The sequence below is a fragment of the Solanum tuberosum genome, unplaced genomic scaffold (genome assembly GCF_000226075.1).
Source record: "Solanum tuberosum cultivar DM 1-3 516 R44 unplaced genomic scaffold, SolTub_3.0 scf00136, whole genome shotgun sequence".
Lineage (NCBI taxonomy): Eukaryota > Viridiplantae > Streptophyta > Magnoliopsida > Solanales > Solanaceae > Solanum > Solanum tuberosum.
Genome location: NW_006239061.1, coordinates 1,454,630 through 1,476,837, shown reverse-complemented (window position 1 = coordinate 1,476,837; position 22,208 = coordinate 1,454,630). Strand labels below are relative to the sequence as shown.

General features: G+C 32.9%; 3 protein-coding genes across 3 annotated transcripts; 1 reads left to right on the top strand and 2 right to left on the bottom strand.

Moving 5' to 3' along the window:
• Nucleotides 1–259: 259 nt before the first annotated feature.
• LOC102598739 (kinetochore protein NDC80 homolog) lies at nt 260–4,543 on the bottom strand. Its single transcript, XM_006351774.2, has 4 exons — nt 3,305–4,543; nt 1,566–1,812; nt 794–940; nt 260–653 (listed from the first exon to the last, which is right to left on the bottom strand). The coding sequence occupies exons 1-4, from the start codon at nt 4,426–4,428 to the stop codon at nt 438–440; spliced, it is 1,734 nt and encodes a 577-aa protein (XP_006351836.1). The 5' UTR covers nt 4,429–4,543; the 3' UTR covers nt 260–437.
• Nucleotides 4,544–6,302: 1,759 nt separating this feature from the next.
• Nucleotides 6,303–10,941, top strand: LOC102598395 (uncharacterized). The gene is made up of 2 exons (XM_006351773.2): nt 6,303–7,200; nt 10,579–10,941. The coding sequence occupies exons 1-2, from the start codon at nt 6,604–6,606 to the stop codon at nt 10,663–10,665; spliced, it is 684 nt and encodes a 227-aa protein (XP_006351835.1). The 5' UTR covers nt 6,303–6,603; the 3' UTR covers nt 10,666–10,941.
• A 1,844-nt stretch (nt 10,942–12,785) lies between these two features.
• On the bottom strand, nt 12,786–15,948 carry LOC102598069 (60S ribosomal protein L3-like). The gene is made up of 6 exons (NM_001288347.1): nt 15,915–15,948; nt 15,471–15,572; nt 14,551–14,661; nt 14,108–14,412; nt 13,349–13,758; nt 12,786–13,230 (listed from the first exon to the last, which is right to left on the bottom strand). Exons 2-6 carry the CDS (start codon nt 15,553–15,555, stop codon nt 12,972–12,974), a joined length of 1,170 nt encoding a protein of 389 aa, NP_001275276.1. The 5' UTR covers nt 15,556–15,572; nt 15,915–15,948; the 3' UTR covers nt 12,786–12,971.
• Nucleotides 15,949–22,208: the final 6,260 nt, after the last annotated feature.

Below are 22,208 nucleotides of genomic sequence, written 5' to 3'. Positions count from 1 at the left end.
ATTGGTGCGATGGCACTACTTGTCAACCTGCTAAGCGTCTATTCAGACGTAATTAAGGAAATTCTATTGCTGCAGTTTTCTTAGACTTGACTATATGCATAACAGAAATGCTTCAGTCAGGGTAGCCACAAACGTACTTTTACTGACCTCATTATTCATGGAAAGTGTGGCTGTATATTAACCTCCTATCATCTAACCGTTTCTGACAACAAATTACTAACGCAGTTTACGCGTTTAGCGTGATCCGACGAGAACTTAATGATTAAAATTAAAGCCATAGATTAAGGATGAGATCTTATCAGCAACAGTGTTTCACTCTTCTAAAGACCAAACCGAGGAGTGCCTACTTATAGACCTTGTAAGTGATAGAACCATTTATGCAACATAACCATATTTTTAGTAACAACGAAGATTAATGGAATTATCATCAGGAGGAATCAGTGGTTTGCGTCAGAGACAGGCAAACCAGCTTTATGCATATCTGCTATAGTCCCGGCAGCTTCTGCGAGATCATTCTTCATCATGCCAACTTTTGATGTAATATACTCTTTATATTTTGAGACTGAATCAACAACAGCAAAGAGTTCACGGGCACACAGCTGCACTTCTTCCTCAGTTTGTGCGATTGTTTCCTGTAATTTGGCCTTTGACGCCTTTGGAAGTGAAAAAAATGCCAATTAAAACGAAGATTATACATCTAAGACGAGAAACCACACAAGTCAACATTTGTCGGAGGACATTTAGAAGTCATGCATTACAGTATAAATCTTGTCTAAATTGCAAATAGCCTTACCTTCAGAAAGTCCGCCGCCTCTCTTTCAACCTGATCCAACTTCTGAGTCTCTGCTTCAACTTCCTCAACTATCCTTCCGGCTTCTGTTGCACAGCTAGATGTGAAATCCAGTCTTTCCTTCTTTACCAAGTCCAACTGAGCCTCCAACTATCATTAATCATAAAAGGAAACAAATAGCCATATTAGGCTGAAGGCACCATTATACATCCCCAAAGAACTAATAGAAGATATATTTTAAGCTGATAGACCTTATGCCATTAGAATTTGTGAATAATGGTAATATTACCTTATCTAATTTTCAAATTCAATGCTGAAAGGCCAAAACATTTCAGCAGTGACACACATGCACGCAAGAAGAAAAAGAAACACAAATATTCCATGGCTAAAGAGAAGCTGTTCAGTGGCTGATATAAATGATCAACTACTAATTCACTTCATAAAAAGAAAAGAGACTCAAAACTCAGCTCATCGAGGCATTATAAACAATTTTACAAGTATCGATTATTACCCAACACATTCTTTTGTGCATATTATAAAACAGAAAAGTGGGAAATTTTTTTATGCATTTTCGATATCCAAATAGTGCAGGTACCTCTGACTCTGAGAGCATCTCCACTAGAAGATAGAATGTCACTTATTATGTCATTACATTCACTTCCAATAAAATGTTATATATTATACAAAATTAAATTTTGTGTGTGTGTGAGAGAGAGAGTGAGAGAGAGGAACACTGTCCATTTCTATAATGGGATAGGATGCTGGTTAAACTTACATCATCAATGTGAGCCTGAAGAGTAGCCAGACGATTCCTCTTTGACTCTACTTTCATAGCCTTCTCAGATGACTGTTGCTGGAGAGATATCAACTCTTCCATTTTCCCCATGGAACTCTTTTTCATCTCATCTTCAAAGGATGCAAGAGTGGGCTTTAATGTTTTTTTGTAATTTATACCTAATACCTTCACTGGTGAGGACCCTTGGGGATTCAATTGATACTGAAATTCATTTCCAAGCTTTAACCTGAAATTTCAAATGAGGCTATTTGTTGTCAGAGTCATTGAAGAAATGATGACGAGCAACAAGTAGAAGGAAAGTTCCACTGCAAACCAGAGAAAACATACAAAACTATATTTGCTCAATCTCACTTTGACTGATCTAGCTTCAAACTTACAATATTAACCCCTCCCAAGTTATGATCTAAATCATCAAATTGTAAAAAATTTGTTCCAACAGTTCAATCTGATAAGCTATGGAAAAGAATAGAACTTTTCAAGCAGCAACACGAATGCACAGTAATCTGACAAATGATTATTTCATAGAGACACTCTCACAAAAAACTTTTTTACTGTGTGGCATTGGGTATCTTGGTACATGCTTTGGCCAAATTTAAAAAGTGTATCATGTTAGATAGAACATATGATCCACCTGTACTTTACACAATTCAGATATGTTCACCCAGAAAAAATGGAAGTAATACAAAGGTATCTGAAAAGTTCAGGTGGTTATACAATAGAAACAAGGGTCTAAATCTCTCAGATGATGGGCGAGAAGTAAGTCTATCTAGAAGAAGAAATTTGTTTTATTTTCCTAGTTACACGAAAGGAAGACATGTATAAGGTTAGGCAAAACAAAGAAACAACAAAAATAACATCAACAATTGCCGCATAATTCAACAATAAAATAAATAAGATTATAAAACATGAATAAAGAATAAAAAATACTCTTCATGAAGGACTGTCGTATTGCTGTAAATACAAAACTCAATTCCAACATAGCACTTCCAGTCAAGCAAGATACATCTACTTCATGCAGAGACTACAACAGTGAAGGATGAATTTTACTTAAAGAAATAATAGTGTATCGACCCATTGATAGAATTAAAAACTGAGGCATGCTGCAACCTTAGTTTCTAACGGGAGTGATTGGAAAAACTAAATTCGAGAATCTTAGCATTATTGCCTTGTGACTAGCATGGTGTTCCTCATTCATATCTCAAGTCAAAGTTTAGTGGAACAGCACTACAACAATGGGCTAAATTGTGATTCTCATATATCACTGTAGCTAACAATTCACTACCCATTAGAGAAAGAAAGGCATGTTTTTGAAAGTTAGTGAATCAATTAAAACTCTGAGAAGCACAGATAGAAAAACAGTTTATATAGAACTTTCAGCAAATTGCATTTCCATTAATCTGTCACCTAAATTATCTGCTGAGAACCCATTATAGAAGCAATCTAACCGTAACATGTTGTAACGACCACTTCTACTTAAGTGAATGTTAATAGAAACAATCAATTGAGGGAAAACAATAGAATGTCCTTCCAATCTTATCTTAGTACTCATATTCTTATAGCTTTAGTCCAACTAAAATAGCACAGCAATGCAATATATCCATGCCCATAAAACAACAAACACTTATATTACGAAAAAATATTGTATCTCATTCTGTTAAATGGAAAGTAAGACACTCTTATTTCAAACAACAATAAATAACAGGAGAGGGAATGACAACCTCCTGATAGATTGGTTGCACTCGATCATTAGCTCCTCAAGCTTCTTGTACATGTTCCCGATCGCAGAGTCGAGGTCCCAAGTCTTCTCCTCCCATTCAATCCTCTGGTTCTCAATATCCCCAATATCCCTTTCCAAAGCATGCAACTCCCTCTTCATCCTATCTGCATCCCTGGAATTAATCCCTTGTTCCTCCACCCTCTTCTTCAACTCCTCATTCTCTGCACAAATGCTCTCTTTCTCCGTAACCTTAGTCTCTAACCCTTTTTCTTTCTCTTCCACCATCTTATCCATTTTCACTATATGCCCTTCTAACTGTTCAATGATAGCCTGAAACTTCTTGACATCTTCCTCCAACGCACTCTTCTCCTTCTCCAACGTCTCTCTTTCCGATGGTCCTGTCTTCATTGCTTCCAACTTCTCCTCTTGAGCCTTCACATTCTCCTCCAAGACATTCACATTCTCAACCAACCGCTCCTTATGTTGTTCCAACTCTTGCATAAATTGACGATCCAATTCATCTACTTGTTCATCTTTTCCCCTAAAGTAATGCAAATAACTCTCTATAGTATAGCTCAATTCCTTGTTATCCGGAGCTAGTGGTTGAGCCGAACTCAACCGGTGATCATCAAATTTACACAGCTGAACAAGCCAGTGAATTGCTGCAAGTAGACTAGGCCAAGAATGAGGCGTCCCAGGGGCGCGTAATGCAGATTTGTTCAATTTCACGGGGGAATTTAGGGATTTCAGTAGGGTTTGGAGATTATCTTCGAGTTTGTGCGACTCTGCTGATGAAAATCCGAAACGAGAGAGAATGAATTTTAGGGTTTCGGTGATATCTTTTGCAGAAGGGAGAGGATGTTTGAGAGTAAAAGGGAGAGAGTGGGAGGAAAGGTAAGCATTGATTGTACGCAGAGCAGAGAGTTGATAGGAGCGGTCAGAGATGGGGATAGCGGAGGACCGTGTGTTTACACCGGCAGATGAAGGCCGGCTACTGGCGAAGCTTGCGTCGGAATCACGGCCGCCGGTGGAGATAAATTGCCTTGGGTCGTTGATCGGAGTCGGAGGTGGATGGCGGCGATCCGGCACTACAGAGTTGGTACGACGTCGTCCGGCGCCTCTCATTGTGCAGTATACTGCTGCTTGATCTCGGTGGCTAGTGAAAGGTTTTTGTGTTCGTGCTTTAAAATTGGAAAATGAGAAATGGCGGCATTTCAATTAGAATTTCGGTTTAAAATTGTTTCTTAATTATGCTGTTTATAAATTTTAATCCTTAAATTTGTCAACTAAACATTTTGATTTTCGTCTATTATTTGGGAAACTTGAAGGAGTAGTTTATTTACCTAAAAAGGTTATTGCATGTTACCCTTTGCCAATGCTGTAATTTAATTTAATTAAGTACTCCCTTTGTTTATCTTTATTTATCCATTATATAATTTTGAGATGTCCAATAATATTTGTTCAGTTTATAAAATTAATGAACAATTTATCAAGTTATGCTTATTTTATCCTTATTATAAAATGTTATTTATTTTTCAATGTTTTGATGACTTATATTTAATGAGAGTGATTTGGTAAAATTACATCTATCATTTATTACTTTTTAATTTTTGTGTCAAATCAATAGGAGATAAATATTGTTGAACAGAGGAGTGGAAGGGTCATGTTGTTAAAGAAAGAAAGAAATCTTACCTAAAATTTCCACCTTCTATTCCATTTTAATAAATCATTTAAACTTAGATTAATTATAACACTTCGTATTCTCTCTCTATATAAATATATACTATGATGTGCCACTTTATCATCTAATAGATCTCTCCCTTTCCAATAACGTGATTAACTTTTCATTAATAAAGCTTCTCTTAATTAATCACAAATTGCAGATCATATAGAAAAGATATCAATATTAGTTAAAAATTTATTTACTTTTACCATAATAAGCATTTTTTAAGTGTTCACCATTTTAGTTTATAAGTTATTTAAAGTGGGCGAGTTAAATGAATTTGAGTTGAATTTGTCACTTTTAATTTGTTTCATTATAACAGTATAAAAAATATTTTAGAATTAACTAGTACTCTAAACTAGACACAGAATAAGCTGGGTAAATGTTCAATTTTGAGATCATACACAATTTAAACAAAAAAAAGGGAGAAAATTAAAGAGTTTATGGATCTTTGGTTAGTGGAACAAGAAATAATAATTCTTCAATAAGATAAAATGTGAAATTATTTTATTTTGTATTGATTATTGATTTCATTTTTTCACACATCATATTGATGTAGGGTGGATAAAATGGAGGTTCGTCTTTAGAATTTTGTGTGATAAAAAGATATATACCACTAAAACATTTAAAGATAAGTTTTATAAAATGATAATTATGTTAGATCGATTTTGATGTAGAAAACAAAGTATTGGCTAGTCAGAAACTCGCATGTTCAGAAGATGGAGTGACGAAAATAAAAATATGGAGATAAATATATGAGTATACTAAAAGAAATAAATATAAAAATGAAGATTTTTGAAATAGGGTGAAAGTAATCTTATTTTCTATCAAACATTGTCATTAACCAGTGAAAAGTTACATAAAATTCTAGTAACAATCGCACTCTTAAGAGATATGACGTAATCAAGTTATTTTAACACTTACAAGTATTAATAACTCATTTATAGTTGGAACTGATTTATAATCATATAAAAAGTAACTGCTACGATTTATCCTAATATAAGTATTAATAACTTTTTTTACGATTCGAATCAATATTTTATAATCATACATAAACAATTTCAATATTTCTCCATACTTTTTAAATAACTATGATGTTCATATCAATTTTCATTCACCTAAATTAATTTCATAAATGCCTTCCATCAGCAATAACTATCATATTAGGTAATTAACAATGTCCATTAAAATTAGAACAAATAGAAAGAAATCTAATCTACAATTTCTTTTCAAATTTCCAAAAAAATAAAAGATTTTAAATTTAAGTAATACAATTAGTAAAGAACAAAGGAGAAAGAGAAAGAAGAACCAAAAACAATAATGGCAAGAATGCAAAGTCAAAAATTACCCCACTTTGATGCCACCTTTTTTCAATTCCAAGCAAACACACACACACACTCACACTTTTTCCACACACAGTTGTCCCTTCCTCCCTCCATCTTCACTCTCTCCTAAAGCAAAGCAAAGTTGAAAAAGGGATTAGAGAGAAAGCAAAGAAGAGAGTGGTGGGTCTTAATACAGTACAAATTATTCTTCATCCTATTCTAATTCTTCTTCATCTTCACCAACAAAACAGAATGACCTCAAGATTAACCCAAAATGGTATCAATGGCACCCACCATCATCCTCAATATTACCCTCATCCCACTTCTTCTTCATCATCTAAAGCTTCATTTAAAGGTTGTTGTTGTTGTCTATTTCTACTATTTTCCTTCTTACTTCTCCTCATTCTCGCTGTCATACTTGTTATTGTACTTGCCGTTAAGCCTAAAAAACCCCAGTTCGATCTTCAACAAGTGGGTGTTCAATACGTTGGAATTACACCTAACCCAGCTACGATTGCCACTTCCTCCGCCTCTGTTTCACTCAATATTCGAATGGTTTTCACTGCTTTCAATGATAATAAGGTCGGGATCAAGTACGGTGAGTCCCGGTTCACGATCATGTACCGTGGGATTCCTCTGGGTCGGGGCTCCGTACCCGCGTTCTACCAACCAGCTCATAGTGTTAAGCGGGTTGAAACTACCATCGTTGTGGATCGGGTTAACTTGCTCCAAGCTGACGCAGCGGATTTGATTCGTGACGCCGCCTTGAATGACCGGGTCGAGTTACGGGTATTGGGTGATGTCGGAGCTAAGATTCGAATCCTTGGTTTTACTTCACCTGGTGTAGAGGTTAGTATTATACATTCTATTTTATTGCACTTTGTATTTGGTTTGTGAGTCGTTTTGAAGGTGAGTTATGCATGTATTAAATTGCGATAATAATTAAATAAACTTTTATACTATCATTGACAACATTAATTAAAAAGGTATAATAAGTAGTGCTAGTCAACCATATTATACAACGAGCTAGGACCAAATTAAACTACGAACTTGCGAAGACGACAATTTTTCATGCTCCTTTAGTTCATCTCGTTTTAAATGAGCCTATATTCCAGTGTTCAACATATTATACACTTTTTTATTATTATTACAACTATATTTATTATTACATATAAAGTAATACGTGCCTTCACACAATTTGAGTTGGTTCAATTAATTTCCTTCTTCTTCTTTTTTTCTTCCCTTTTTCGTGTGCAATAGTGTAGAATTTTTCAAATAATAATAATAATATGTACAATCGTAATTATTGTAAAAACGGAAAAGGCTCAAAAATACCCCTGAACTATCGGAAATAGCTCACATATACCCTTAAACTATATTCTGGCTCAAAAATACCCTTCCGTTAAAGTATTGGGTCACAAATACCCTTACTATTAACAGAGGTGTGTTAAGTGCCATGTGGACGCCACGTGAACGCCACATGGACGCCACGTCGATGCCACATAAGCACCAAACAACTCTCACCTCCACATAGACCCATACATCCTAAGTATTAATTTTGCCCTCATTTCTTTTGGGACATACAATTTGACCCACTCTCATTTCTCTAAAACTAGTATAATTTGACCCACTCCGCATCAATCTTTATTAGAAATTAAGATGTATAATTGAACATAAATTAATTTAAATATCTAAATACAATATTCTAATAAATTGAGGAAACTAACTACGTTAAGTCTTAGTTTTTCAACTTTTTTTTTTATTCGACACATTTACAACCTACTCATATCCAATCCATTAATCGTATACGATGAGGGCAAATTAATACTTAGGATGTATGGGTTTGGAGATTTATAGTGATGAAATCAGCTGGGTAAGTATTGTTTGCGTGTATGCCGCCGACTTTCGCGGCGTGAGGATGACGTATTGAGGTTTCTCGTCGGCGAAGAAGGATTCGACGGCGGATTGGTTAGTGAGATCGAGATCGGAATGTGTACGGAGGATGAGATTTGTGCAGCCTAGTTGGTGAAGTTTCCGAACCACGGCGGATCCGACGAGTCCACGGTGGCCGGCGACGAAGATCTTAGCGGAAGTATCTATCGGCATTTTTTGTGTGTGGACTCAGATTTCTGTGTGCAATGAGATATACAAATAAATGTGCATTAACAATATTTAGAAATGAGAGTGGGTCAAATTGTATGTCCCAAAAGAAATGAGGGCAAAATTAATACTTAGGATGTATGGGTCTATGTGGAGGTGAGAGTTGTTTGGTGCTTATGTGGCATCGACGTGGCGTCCATGTGGCGTTCACGTGGCGTCCACATGGCACTTAACACACCTCTGTTAATAGTAAGGGTATTTGTGACCCAATACTTTAACGGAAGGGTATTTTTGAGCCAGAATATAGTTTAAGGGTATATGTGAGCTATTTCCAATAGTTCAAGGGTATTTTTGAGCCTTTTCCGTACTATAAATGACATGACCTTATGAAAAAAAAAAAGAGGCTAGAAAATATTTTGTATAAATTGGAGGGATAATTGATTAGCGGTGGATGGTTTGCTCTAAGCTTTTGTCTAGATAGTAATACAAACAAATAATGGTGATAGGTAGAGGGACCCATTTTTGCCTGTCATGTCCAAGTTTATTAGGTCATTATTGTCTACACAAACTGCCATTTTATGTTTTTGTTTCTTCATTTTCTCACATAGTAGAAAACTGATTTGAAAATTTGCTCTCGCAAACAACAACATATTCAGTGTAATCATATAATTGGATTATGAGAAGCGTAGAATGTACGCAGATCATTCTCTCAACTTTGAGTACTATATTCTGCATTGATTAGGATGTTTGTCGTATTGGAATTCATCAGAGCTGTTCAATACCGTAGGAGTTGAGACAGTACAATTTCTCCACCTGCTATTAGAGTGTAGTTCATAAGGCACCTCCTTATATTGACAAAGACTTGGTCTTTTCCATTTTGTTTATTTTCTTTGACTACCGACGTTTCTTGGCAATATTCAATTTTAGACCAGCCATTGTTTTGCTTTTTTTATGACTGAAAAATTCGCATGGAGCAGACCTTTAGGATCAACAGCAACCTTTGAAACTCAGGAATATTAGGCACTCCCTTCTACTATTATTCTTCAATTAAATACTAGGCTTAGTTTCGCTTGGTGCTAAGCTCGTTCCAATAACCTAAGTCACAAGTCCCTCAAGTCTGGGGTTAGAACAACCATGTCTTGCTTTATAGACTCTTTCTTGCGTGAGCTCCTTTCTAAACTCTGTCCTGCTTTTAGTTAAATTAACACTCAATCCTTGGAGTTTTGAGGAGGGGACGGAGCTAGGAATTTTAACAAGGTTTTGTAACTGTAGCCTAAGTCACCTTTGTCATTACACTAGAAGCTCTCCTTATACTAAGTGGATTAAATAAGTTCATTACATGTAACTTTGCCTCTGATGCGAGTTTCCTAGTGAATATACTACCAAATAGGTAGAGGGACTCGGGAGGTAAGAATAAGAAGGCCAAGCGGCTCCTGATTATAAGAACTCTTTCCAGTGAGTTGTGGCTAGTGATTAGTCTCATGCGGTTGGGTATCTTAATACTTGAGCTAGTTTTTCACTTCATCCTTTGTGCTAGTTAGTCCTGTATCTCTAGTCGACTGTGGTGGAGGGGGCGTTTCTTTGACATTCCAGCCACTTTTACCATCGATTAATCCTAGAAGTCAAGTCCAGTGCATGATTTACAATGTCAATAGTTAGTACAAATTCACGTCATACAATCTCTGTCTATTGGCACAAAGAATTAGTCAGTGGGTATTCCACATCTACTGACTTGAGAAAATCTTGCATATACCCAAGTGGGTTTAAGTATACTGTACTTGGTCATGCTCCTCCCTTGCTACAATAATACAATGTGCACTATAGGCAAGAACTAGGGGAGAAGCTAGGTGGTGGCAAAGTTTCAATTGAATTCTCTTTGCCAGAAAACCATACTGCGCTAAAAGGACGGAAACCATTGTTGAATGAAGATTCTAGTGTAGTCGCAAAGGGGGTTCAAATGCTAGGTGTGGTTTTCTATGTATTCTTGGCTCCATAGCCAGTCGCTGCTAAGCCAAGACGATTGTCGATTGTTTTCCTTTAAAGAATAGTACTGTTAACTTTTAACTATACAAGTATTTTGTCAGCAGTGTGTGTGTGAATTTAACAGTACATGATGAATTTGAGCAGGTATCAGTGGATTGTGCAATAGTGATCAGTCCAAGGAAACAGGCTCTCACATATAAGCAATGTGGATTTGATGGTCTAAGTGTATGACACTGTTAACCCACAAGGAGCCACATTTGTTGGACTTGGTTAAACAAAGATAGAAAAAAAGCAAATTGCAAAAGTAGCATTTGGAAATTTATTTTAGTAAAAGCAAGATTCTATTGAGCCAACTAATTGTAGTGAAAAAAAAAGGCATTTAATTATTAACTGAATTTTCTTCTTTATATTTCTTTTTTGGAAAAAGTTTTGTTCCACGTTGTAAAGTTTTGGACAATATATTGTTATGCCACTCCTCAATGTCATTTGCTGGTATTATATTTTTAATGTGTTTATCTTTCGAACTCTAAAGGGAGAATCTGATTCTGTGACTTTATCAAATGAATTCTGAATCTTTTTCTTTTGTTGCAGCTTTTCACCCTAATTAGTGAAATATTCAAATCGAATAATTGTTGTAATAAAGCTATAATTGAGGAAATCTTTACAGTAGGAAGACTATATAAGTGATTAGTCGCTAGTTCTTTTTATTAAGACTCGAATATTAAATAATTAAAATTACTGTAGAAAGACTTGGGTTGTGTGTCTGCCTCAAATCAAATGTAATTGTGTGCTTTTGGAAAATGAATAAAAATTAGCTTTAATAATAATTATTATTATTAAAATTATTTTATCTTTATTAAAATTAAAACGTTTGAATCTTGTGTTGTTTGAATTAAAAAATAATAATAATTGATGGTGGTGATGACAACTGATAGTGATTGTGTGTCGACTGAAGATGGTGTGGACGGACGATGGTGATTGGATAGTGATTGATAATAGTGATTGACAGTGTTTGCCGATAGTTATTTAGTTGGTTAATGATGGTGATTATCGGTAGTGATTAGTTGATATGTGGTTAATGATAATGATCATAAATAGTGGTGACAACAGACTGTGGTTATTAGTGGTGATAGTGGTTATTGTGACGAATGATGGTTGTAGATTATAGGTAAAAAGTAGAGGAAGTAGTAGTGAACTGTCATTTTTATAGTAGTCCCTCTAATCTATAATAATTGAATTTTTAAGCGCATTTTGAATGATAAAAATAACTTAATCGTTTAATGTTCAACAGAGTTGTTGGAAAAAAAAAATCATTTTTATCTTTTATCCTTTATTCATATTTTTTAGGTGATAAGTTTAAAAGAGTTAATTACTCATATTTATGATTTTACTTTGAATTATTTCTACTTTCAAGAATAGAAGAATAACTAAAAAGACAAAATAGAAAATGGCATTCAGGAATGCGATATCCAAAAATGTGTACTAGTAAAAAGTATGAAGTTCGGAGCCAAAAGACGGTAAAATTGATCAAAATTTTCAAAAGGGCAAATAATTTGAGGCTCAAACGAAAAGGGCAACATTTTGATCCTCTTGGTTTCATCCTCAAATTATTTGCATTTTTGAAAAAATTTATCAATTTTATTGCCCTCTTAACACCAGACTCCAATAATAGGTACCAAAAAAATCTACTTTGTAATGGGACACTAAGATGTTTAACCCAAAATAATAATGACAGTCATCATTCTGGGATGATAATATTATCACAATTTTTTTTGGTCTTTTCAAATAGATACAACAATTAGACTTAAAATAGATACTCCCTCCGTTTAAAAAAAAAAGACCTCATTTTCTTTTTAGTCTGTTTAAAAAAGATGACCTCTTTCTTTTTTTGATAACATTTTAATTTCAACTTTCCACGTGGCATGTTTAAGGCCACAAGATTAAAGAGCAATTTTGTACATTTGACATAACTTTAATTTAGAACTGCAAGATTTAAAAATCTTCTTTATTTTCTTATACTTCGTGCCAAGTCGGGAGTACATTTTATAAAACAACTATTAAGTTTGTGGATTGATTTGTGGTACGTGCCTAAAACAACTCTTTTCCCATTTGCAAACGTTCCAAGTTTAAAAAGTCATCTACTGATTCATTGATCAATTGAACTGAGGCAGATAATGAAGGCTGATCAGCTCAACTTGATACTGTTTGCCTGTCCTACTTCCCTTACAAAAGGCTAGGATCACAAAAACTCGTAGAATAACAACGCCAGCGAAGATTGAAAACATAAGCCAAAAAATAGGAATAACTGGAACCGAATGAAGCCATCATGAGCAAGGAACAGAGGCAATGGATTTTGAACACAGCAACAAAACTTTTGCATTATATAAAAGTTCTCAACTAGAATCCTTAATGCAACAGAAAGCTTTAAAATGTCAAAAATTGTCTTCAGAAAAACCTCACGGAAATAAAAACACTAGTAGCAATAATAAATTGTTTAAAACTTATGCTCTACCAAAACAAAGTGAATGTTTAACCATTCAAGCCTTCAGGCGTCCATAGAATTTCTGCTTCTCTTGGGTGGTCTGGAAGCGACCATGTCCAAACTTTGAGGATGTGTCGATGAACTTCAGCTTAATCTCCTCAAGAGCAACACGAGAGGTCTGGTTGAGCAGGGATTGACGCAGGGTTACAACCCTCTTCTTAGGACCAACACAGCATCCCTTGATCAACAGGTAATCATCCTTCACCACACCATAATGGGCAAATCCACCAATAGGAGTAATCTCTTTCTCAGTCCTGTTTAACAATAACGAATATCTAAGCAACTACAAATTGAAAAAAGAGCAGTATGGTATAAGATTAAAAAGGCACAACCACCAGCCACGTAAAGGGTAAAGAAAGGAAGTGTAAGGACCTGTCAAACTCAGTTACTGCAGTGTGGGACTCCTGTCCAACCTTGCCAAGCTTGTAAACCTTCTTGTTCATCTCAGTACGGTGATGGTATCCATTTTGACCAGCACGAGCCACTGTGAATGAAACTCTAGCAGGATGCCAGGCACCAATACAAGCAACCTTACGTAGACCCCTGTGGGTTTTGCGAGGAAGACGTGTCACACCCCAACGAGTAACAACACCTTCATAACCCTTACCCTTGGTGACACCAATGATGTCAATCATCTCATCCTTCTGGAAAACAGCATCAACTGGAACCTGCTTCTCAAAGAAACCATATGCGAAGTCAACCTTCTGAGCAATTGATCCACCATTCACCTGGATCTCCATCAAATGGGCTTTCTTCTGTTTCAGACCCTTCATCTTCCTTATCTGCAGTTTATTAAAGGGAAAAGAAACATTAAATTGAGTCAAGTATCCTCTTTGTTAACAAAGAGACATTTCAAATATTTAAAATCATTTAATCGGGACTATGAAAGAGGTCTAACCAAAAAATGACTACAGATATAAACAAGTTAAGAGATAAACCATATTATCTTCTGAGCCAATATAGGGCAGAATTGGAAGTCTGATTTATATCAGACGTGCATTATTTAAAATCAAAGTTAAATTAAAAAACATGCATACTTAAAGCAGTAAGTGAGCACACCAAAAATATACTAGTTCCTAGGCACACTCAAAGAACTATAAATTGTTAAGCATGAGATGGGAATAATAGTACCTGAGTGTGAGCCAACACACGGATGACACAAGCATACTTCTTCAATTTCTCCAGCTGTGCCTGGATATCCTTTTTCCCCTCATCAGTTTCATATTTCTTGGAATATTTTAGGAAGGCCTTCTTCTTGGATTTGCACCAGTTCTTGTAGAACCTCCTCTTAATATCTTCACTGAGATGTTGAGCCCAGACTGTGTTCAGGCAACGAAGACCACGAGGGGTCTTCACATACCCGACAACACCAACGATCACCATTGGAGGTGTTTCAACAATGGTAACAGCTTCACATGTCTCTTTCTTGTGGAGTTCTGTAATCACCAGATGAATGTGAAAATTAGTACCAAATAATTCAAGCGAAGACATGATACTGATCGCCTAATACTAATAAAGATCTAGAAAGATATAGACTAAATCAAAAAAGAAATAGGTGAAAAGGGATAGTTTACTTGATCCAGGCTTTTCAACTTCTCTGACAATGTGAGTCATTCCAGCCTTGTACCCCAAGAAGGCAGTTAGCTTGCAAGGCTTGCTTGGGTCATCCTTTGGGAATGCCTTCACTGCAATAGTATTAAGAAAATTAAAATGAACATCCCTAACAAAATAAAAATGTGTTGAAATGAACAACTCAAACAAAATTAAAAATGTTTTTTGGTGTGATATAGAATGTGAAGAAAAGTTTTCATTTCATTGTATCTATATAAGTGGAATATAATTTAACTAGCTTACAAAATAAATCATTTTCTAGAATAAAGTTGAGAAAAAGAGAAAGGAATAGCATGAACAAGGTATGTGACAGAGATGAAATTTGACAAGGGTCCAAAAAAATTATTTCATAGTGATAACTGGTGTAGCTCATTAACAAATCAAAAGTTGAAAAAAATTCTGCATTTTCGGGGAATTTTTTTTAACAGTAATTACATTGAGACTTTTCTTAGCATCTGGTTGCAAAAAATCATTTTACTTATCTTGATAATTAATCAAAGATAACTAATCTACAAATGGTAAAGTGATGAACCATGGATGCTCATTAATATAGCTCATTAACACACACATCAAAATACAACTATTTTCTATAATTCTACAAGATAAAAGTCGTGATTTTAAAGAGGAACTTTATGATAACCTCAGTAGCATAAGGTTGCAAAAATTAACTTTATTAATATTGAGAATTAATCAAGGATAACTTATGCACAAATGGAATATGAATGACATCCTTATACATTAACCTATCAAGGATAATTAGCTTATTGCAATATTTACATCATCATTAAACAAAACTAAAGCTTAAATATCAGTAATCAATTTGTCAAGGCCAAAATAGACATTAGATTCATATATTTTTATACAAAAAGGAATGTAGTCGTACCCTTTCCCCTGTGTCTGGCAGCACGCTTCCTGGGGAGAAATCCCAAAGAACCGTGTCTTGGGTGCTCAAACTTCCTGTGAGACATCTTCCTCCTCCTTCAACCTGTAACCAATGAACACACATCAATCAGATTTAACCAATCACCAGTTACACTCCTCAATAAGCTAAAAACAACACCAGTAAACAACCACAAATACATAATAAACGCTTAGACGAAGTAAAAATGTAAATAACAATCCGTAGTCAAACAGCAGTGGTTTTCTCCAATTAATTTGTACTGTATAACAAATTCATTCTGAAAAAGAGTATGCATTACTGAAATTTTGAAAAAGCAATTACATATTTACATACTTGTTAGCTAATACAAAGAAACTAGTAAAGAAATGAGCATGCATATCAACAAAAAGCAAGCAAGAATGTGAGGAAGATGAATGGAGAAAATACCTGCAAGGGACGGCTACTGAGGAACTATGGGGGGGGGACTCGCTCAAAGTGAAAAACCCTAGTGAAACATTTAGGTTTATATAAGTAGTGTAGCGAGGTTGAATGGGCTGGATTTAGGGATATTTGGCCCAGCTTCTTTTAGGTGGGTTATTCCGGCCCAGCTGCAATTACTTTGTTTAATAGTCGTTGAAATATAAGCATCATTTAAAAATAAATTTTTCAAATTAGTACAATATTTATTTCCTAACATCATAGTGAAATAATCAATATTAAAGTTTGTGTCAGCACAACTCCAATATATGTAAATAATAATTAAAAAAAATATTATGAAATAATAAACGTATTTCATGACGTTCCATCTTTGGCCATGTGTAATTTTTATTTTTCTCTAGAATTGAATACCGAAAATCATGTTCCATCATAAAAATTGTGACTTTTTTCACTTCGATCACTGATAAAAATTTAAAAACAATTTCAATTTATATTCATGAACAAACAAACCAATTTCCAATATATTTTTCACTCAGATAACAAGAATTATGTTTTTCAAATTTCACAATTTTTATGGTTGGACTGACTCTAAATTTAAATAATTAGTATATACTATATAACGTCATAGTTGTAATAACTTAGATTCATATCAAAGTATTATAATCATTGTTATTTCTATAATCGTGGTGTTTGAACTAACTTGCAAGCAATGCAACTAATTTTATGAAATATATATTACCTCTCACCAACAACAAGTATCAGGTAGCTCTATTTATCAAGGTTAGAATAGATAAGAGAAATAAAACTACCTTATGTCTTTTATCTTTGTTACGATTTGAACTTGAGACCTCTCGAGGTACTCAATCCACTTGAGTAATCACTGAGAATTAATATAATTGATCAAGCTACATTGGTGACGTTTAATTTCAACTAAATTATTTCTTCTTTTTCTCCTTTTTGTTGTATGACAAACTTTCAATAATTAAGCATTTGGACATACAATTTCATTTCGTGATTTGAAAATCATGATATGAAAAAAATATTTGGAAATAAAGAGATGAAATTTCAAATACTCCAAAAAAACTTGATTTGAAGATTTCATATCAGGATTTTACATTTTTCAGAAACAAAAATTGACCCACAAATTTATTTTTTGTGACAATGATATCCATCATTCAATATCTACCAACATTTATTTCATAGTTATTATTATCTCACCAACCTTTAAATCATTTATATCAGTCGTAACCATTGCTTTTATCAATCAAATTTAGTTTGATATTATTACTCTTATCAACCTTAAAACCATTTATATTTGAAAATGCATGTTCAATATAAAGAGGTTGTTTATATTATATGAGAGGATTATATTAAAGAATTATTTATTTATTGAACTAATAATCAATTAGTAAATGTCGTGTTTTAAAAATTTGCTAAAATTAATTACAAAGTTAAATTGTAATGTCAAAATAAAATATGTTGTCAATTTTTTACGAAAAAGATGTCCCAACGAGAACATGTAGGAATATACTTCAATCTCGTGTAGTATTGTCCCTATTTCGGTGCCATTTTTACTAATTGTTCTTAAATATGATGTTATAAAAATTTCCTGCTTATTGAATTAAATTTTATGGATTAAAATATTTTTATCTATTCAAATATGTTTAAAATAACAAAAGTTTTACATTGATGGTTAATGTGATCGGTGGACTCCTTATAAGGCTTGAACAATTCTTCTCCCTTTTGAGCAAGTTTTTAGGATGTGGATTAGCCTAAGACCTAATTTCAAACGATATCAGAGCAGAGCACATCTCACCCAATGTTGGGCCCCCCAAAAATCAAGATTGTCCGCTAGATGCTACGCATGATGTGAAATGTTAAAGAATGACAAAAGTCTTAATCGGTGGTGGTTAATGAGATGAATAGACTCATGATAAGACTTGAACAATCTTTCTTCTTTTGAGCTGGTTTTTGGGGTGTGATTTGGGCTTAAAACCTAATTTCACATAACCTAATTTATTCTATATAAATTTTAGAACTTTTACCTCACTCATTATAAAAATATGTAGAAATTAAATTATACGATATAAATTAAATAAATTTTTTTCATAATTTTTTATTACTCTTATTTAAAAATGAGAGTGGGAGTGTACTAACACTGCACTCTAGAGTTGTACAAGAAGCTTTGTTAGTTGTACTAAATTGAAAAATCTCAATTTTATCCCTTGTGTGGGTGTACTAACACTGCACTCTAGAGTTGTACAAGAAGCTTTGTTAGTTGTACTAAATTGAAAATTCTCAATTTTACCCCTTTTTTCCCTATATTGATGGTCTGTATTGATATTTTGGTCATTCTCCTTTGAACACGTACTTTAAAGTGTTCTTTCTTTATCATTCTCAAATCCTTTGTTCCTTGGAATTTTACGATATATTCGTTTGACATAGTTGAAAATTGAGGAAAGAAAAATTATGATTAACCTTGGTTTCTTTTTGAAGATCATCATTTTACATAGTTCAATCATCAAGGAATAACCTATGAAGTTATCTTTAGCTTTCTATTTTTTTTCATTTTAGTTTAGTATGTAGGGATAAGAATTGTTCATATTTGATTTCCCTCTTCATGTTTTATTGATGAAATCTATGTGCCTTTGGTGGTGTTATGGAATCTGAAGGAAGAACTTCTTACACTACTAAAGTGTTTGATGAAATGTCCAAAACAATTAAGCAGAAAAAGTTTCATGTTTTAAATGTTAAGATGATCTTAATTTTGGATAACTAATCTTACACATGGTTTGTGCACCTACGTATGTCTTAAAAATTATGTAAACAAGCCTTACCAGGAATAGATCATCAATTATATAATTTATATGTTATTTATTGAGTAGATGTTAGTGTTAAGAGGGTGTTTTAATTGACTTAAAAGTTAGTCAAACCTATATTTAAGTCAGTTTTTAACTTATGAAAGTGTTTGACAAATATAAAAAAGACAACTTAAAATAAGTCAAAAATGACTTAAAATAAGTTTAAAATGACTTAAAATAAGTCAAAAACCAAAAGTAAGTCTCGCCCTACTTTTTATTTTTTGACTTAAAAACTATTTTTTTAAAGCCAATCCAAACCGACGCTAAGTCATTCAAATGAAGACGTTGAAAATATTTGATGATGTAAATACGGATAAATGAATTATTAGTTTTAGCTTAAAATATTGAGATGCAATTGTATGATCTTTTTAAAAAATAAAATGAACTTTCAGTTTTTTCTTCTCAAAATGGTGACTTCGTGGAAAGTCAGTGAGATGCACTCCTTCACATACGCTGAAGTAATTATAACATTTACTATTTGTAATTGACGTATATATCAAACTTTTAGTCACATATATCCATTAATTTAACATTGTGAAGTATGTAAAATCGTATTTATTTTAAGATTTATTATACCAAGATTGTCAAAGCAATAGACAATTTTGTTGACTTTATCAAATTTCTTCGTATTTAAATTTGACCGTTAATTAATTTTTAGCAAAGTAAAAATATGTGAACCTCATCACACAATTGTTCTAAGATTGCAGGTAGTAAAAGTTTGTTTTGTGGTATAGCAAATAAATGTACGAGCAAGGAGAAAATTAGGGAAAGTAAATCGCTAATCATTTTAAGAAATAAAAATTGATTGAGTCAAAAACTTTGTAAATACAATATATAATCTATGTGATAAGATTCAGTGGTAAGTAGAAGCAACATATATTACTTTGGTCTGTACATCTGATTCTGCCAACATACATATTTGAAAATGTATCTATCATAGCTCTATCATTTTTTATACTTCATCACCAAATGACAATGTAAAGCATCAACTACTTAAAAATATGAAGTGTTGGAGTCCGGAGCCTAAAGGGCAAAAAAAATGGTCAAAAATTCCAAAAGGGCACATCACTTTTTATTTTAGCCAAAAGGGCAAAATCGCTGCCCTAGCAGCGATTTTGTAAAAAAAATTAAAAATCGCTGCTTTTTTCTCTTTAAAAAAACTAAAACAGCACGTCAAAAATTTTTTTAACCAAAAGGGCTTCTGACAAAACAAAAATAAAAATCGCTGCATATTTTCTCAAAAAAAAAAAAAACTTTTTTTTCTTCAAAATCGCTGCATATTTTCCCAAAAAAAAAAAAAACTTTTCTTTCTTCAAAATCGCTGCTATAGCAGCGAATTTGGTTAAGAATTTTTTTTAAAAAGTTTTTTTCTGAATTTAATATTCTTTTATGTACATGAGATGTATATCCACAGTAGTGAAGCATTGTTTTGTGTACATGAGATGTATATTCTTTGTTTTGTCAGAAGCCCTTTTGGTTAATTTTTTTTTTGATGTGTTGTTTTAGTTTTTTTAAAGAAAAAAAAGCAGCGATTTTTAATTTTAAAAAAAAAATATTTTTTTTTACAAAATCTCTGCCACAGCAGCGATTTTTAATAAAAAAAATAAAAAAATTTTTTAGACGAAATCGCTGCTAGGGCAGCGATTTTGCCCTTTTGGCTAAAATAAAAAGTGATGTGCCCTTTTGGAATTTTTGACCATTTTTTTTGCCCTTTAGGCTCCGGACTCTGAAGTGTTGGGCCCGTATTGACACAAGTCATGCCCATCTAGTAATGTTTAAAAACTTGAGTTATGCCTTTTGAGGCATATTTTGTTTTTTTTTTAAAATTATTTGGAAGATAAAGAAATTTGGTAGATAATATGGGATGATGGTAGGGTATATGTGTGAGTTTGTGTGTTATCTTAAAGCATACATTATTCCTCATGGCATATGATATATGTCATTTACGACATAACTCGTGAAATATTAATCTTTTAATTTATATTATAATTTATTATGTCTTCTACGTTATAACTCGTAGGAAATTATGATACAATCATATAAACCTGTGCTTTTGTTATTTAGTATCCGGATATTTTCAAGGGAAAAATTTCAAAACAACAATATTTTAGATTTTAGTGGGACTCTTAGCAACAATTTCATTATTTATTAAAAATGTCATTATTTTAGTTTGTTAAGGGATTAGTTATGTATTTATTTTATTTTGATTAATTTGAAAGAATACAAAATAATTAATAACAAAACAGAGAAAATCATGGAACAAAAAATTCAAAAAAGGTAAAAAAGATTTTAAATACAAATCAGTTACGTTTTGAAAAGAGCATAAATAGTCATCTTTCCGTCGAGCGTTTTTTTGCTTTCTTCTTAAGAACATCAAAAAATAAAAAAATTAGTTTGTTTTCCGAATCATTCATCTGATAACTTTCAAAGCTTCTTCAAGTTGAATACGACATAATTTTGAAACATAATTTTTCAAAATTGACAACTATAAATTTGCCGCATCCAATGAACAATTGAAAAACAATCAGGTATTTTTTTTCTGATTGAATCAGTGAAATCTTTGTATGCATTGGGATTTATAGCTTTTTTCGGATGTTTTGTTTCCAAATTATGATGTATAACGAATGAATTTTTATTTTTTTTAGTTTATTAGTTGTTTTTTCTGTTTGAATGCATACAATAATTTGTATCCATTAAGTTAATGTAACTAATCGATCATGAACTATGTGTTGAATACAACAATATATGAATACAAAAGTGAGATGAAAATACAAAGTGAGATTGAATACAAAAGAAACACTCTCTTCATTTGAAATACAAAGTGATTTTGAAAGGTAAAATACAAACTAATGGATCATGAACTATATGTTGAATACAGCAATATATGAATACAAAGTGAGATGAAAATACAAAGTTATAAATACAAAGTGAGATTGAATATAAAGTTGTGAATACAAAAGAATTAAATATTCTCTTTATTTGAAATACAAATTGACTTTGAAAGGTAAAGTGGACACATAAAATACAAAACTTGTTGGTATACAATTAGGTTGAATACAAAACAAAAGAGAAATACAAACTTGTTCACATATAAATTGAGATTGAAATACAGAATGAATACCCAATAAAATACAAAATTATTGTTAGCATACAGTTAGGATGAATACAAATTAAGAAGGAAATACAGACATGTTGGTATACTAATTGAGATTGAAATACAATGTAAAAACAAAAAATGTAAAACTTGTTGATATATAAATAGAATGAATACACAAATAAATTGTTAGATTCAGACATTGTAGACATACAAATGATTTCCCCAAATCTAAAACCCTAAAAGCAAATATAAATGTATTAAAAATCAAACAAAACAAACACATGAATGAATTTGTAGATTTTAATAAATCTGAAATACTAAAACGAAATCAGAAAAAAATCGAAA

What these genes read in the sequence shown, in the direction of transcription:
- LOC102598739 (XM_006351774.2), bottom strand. Translation starts at nt 4,428, where the DNA reads ATGAGAGGCGCCGGACGACGTCGTACCAACTCTGTAGTGCCGGATCGC. An exon ending in TTCAGGCTCACATTGATGAT is followed by an intron (nt 941 to 1,565) that starts GTAAGTTTAACC and finishes GATTAATGATAG; the next exon opens with TTGGAGGCTCAGTTGGACTT. An exon ending in AGGCGGCGGACTTTCTGAAG is followed by an intron (nt 654 to 793) that starts GTAAGGCTATTT and finishes TCACTTCCAAAG; the next exon opens with GCGTCAAAGGCCAAATTACA.
- LOC102598395 (XM_006351773.2), top strand. Translation starts at nt 6,604, where the DNA reads ATGACCTCAAGATTAACCCAAAATGGTATCAATGGCACCCACCATCAT. An exon ending in TTACTTCACCTGGTGTAGAG is followed by an intron (nt 7,201 to 10,578) that starts GTTAGTATTATA and finishes GAATTTGAGCAG; the next exon opens with GTATCAGTGGATTGTGCAAT.
- LOC102598069 (NM_001288347.1), bottom strand. Translation starts at nt 15,555, where the DNA reads ATGTCTCACAGGAAGTTTGAGCACCCAAGACACGGTTCTTTGGGATTT. An exon ending in TGCCAGACACAGGGGAAAGG is followed by an intron (nt 14,662 to 15,470) that starts GTACGACTACAT and finishes ATACTATTGCAG; the next exon opens with TGAAGGCATTCCCAAAGGAT. An exon ending in GTGTGTTGGCTCACACTCAG is followed by an intron (nt 13,759 to 14,107) that starts GTACTATTATTC and finishes AATAAACTGCAG; the next exon opens with ATAAGGAAGATGAAGGGTCT.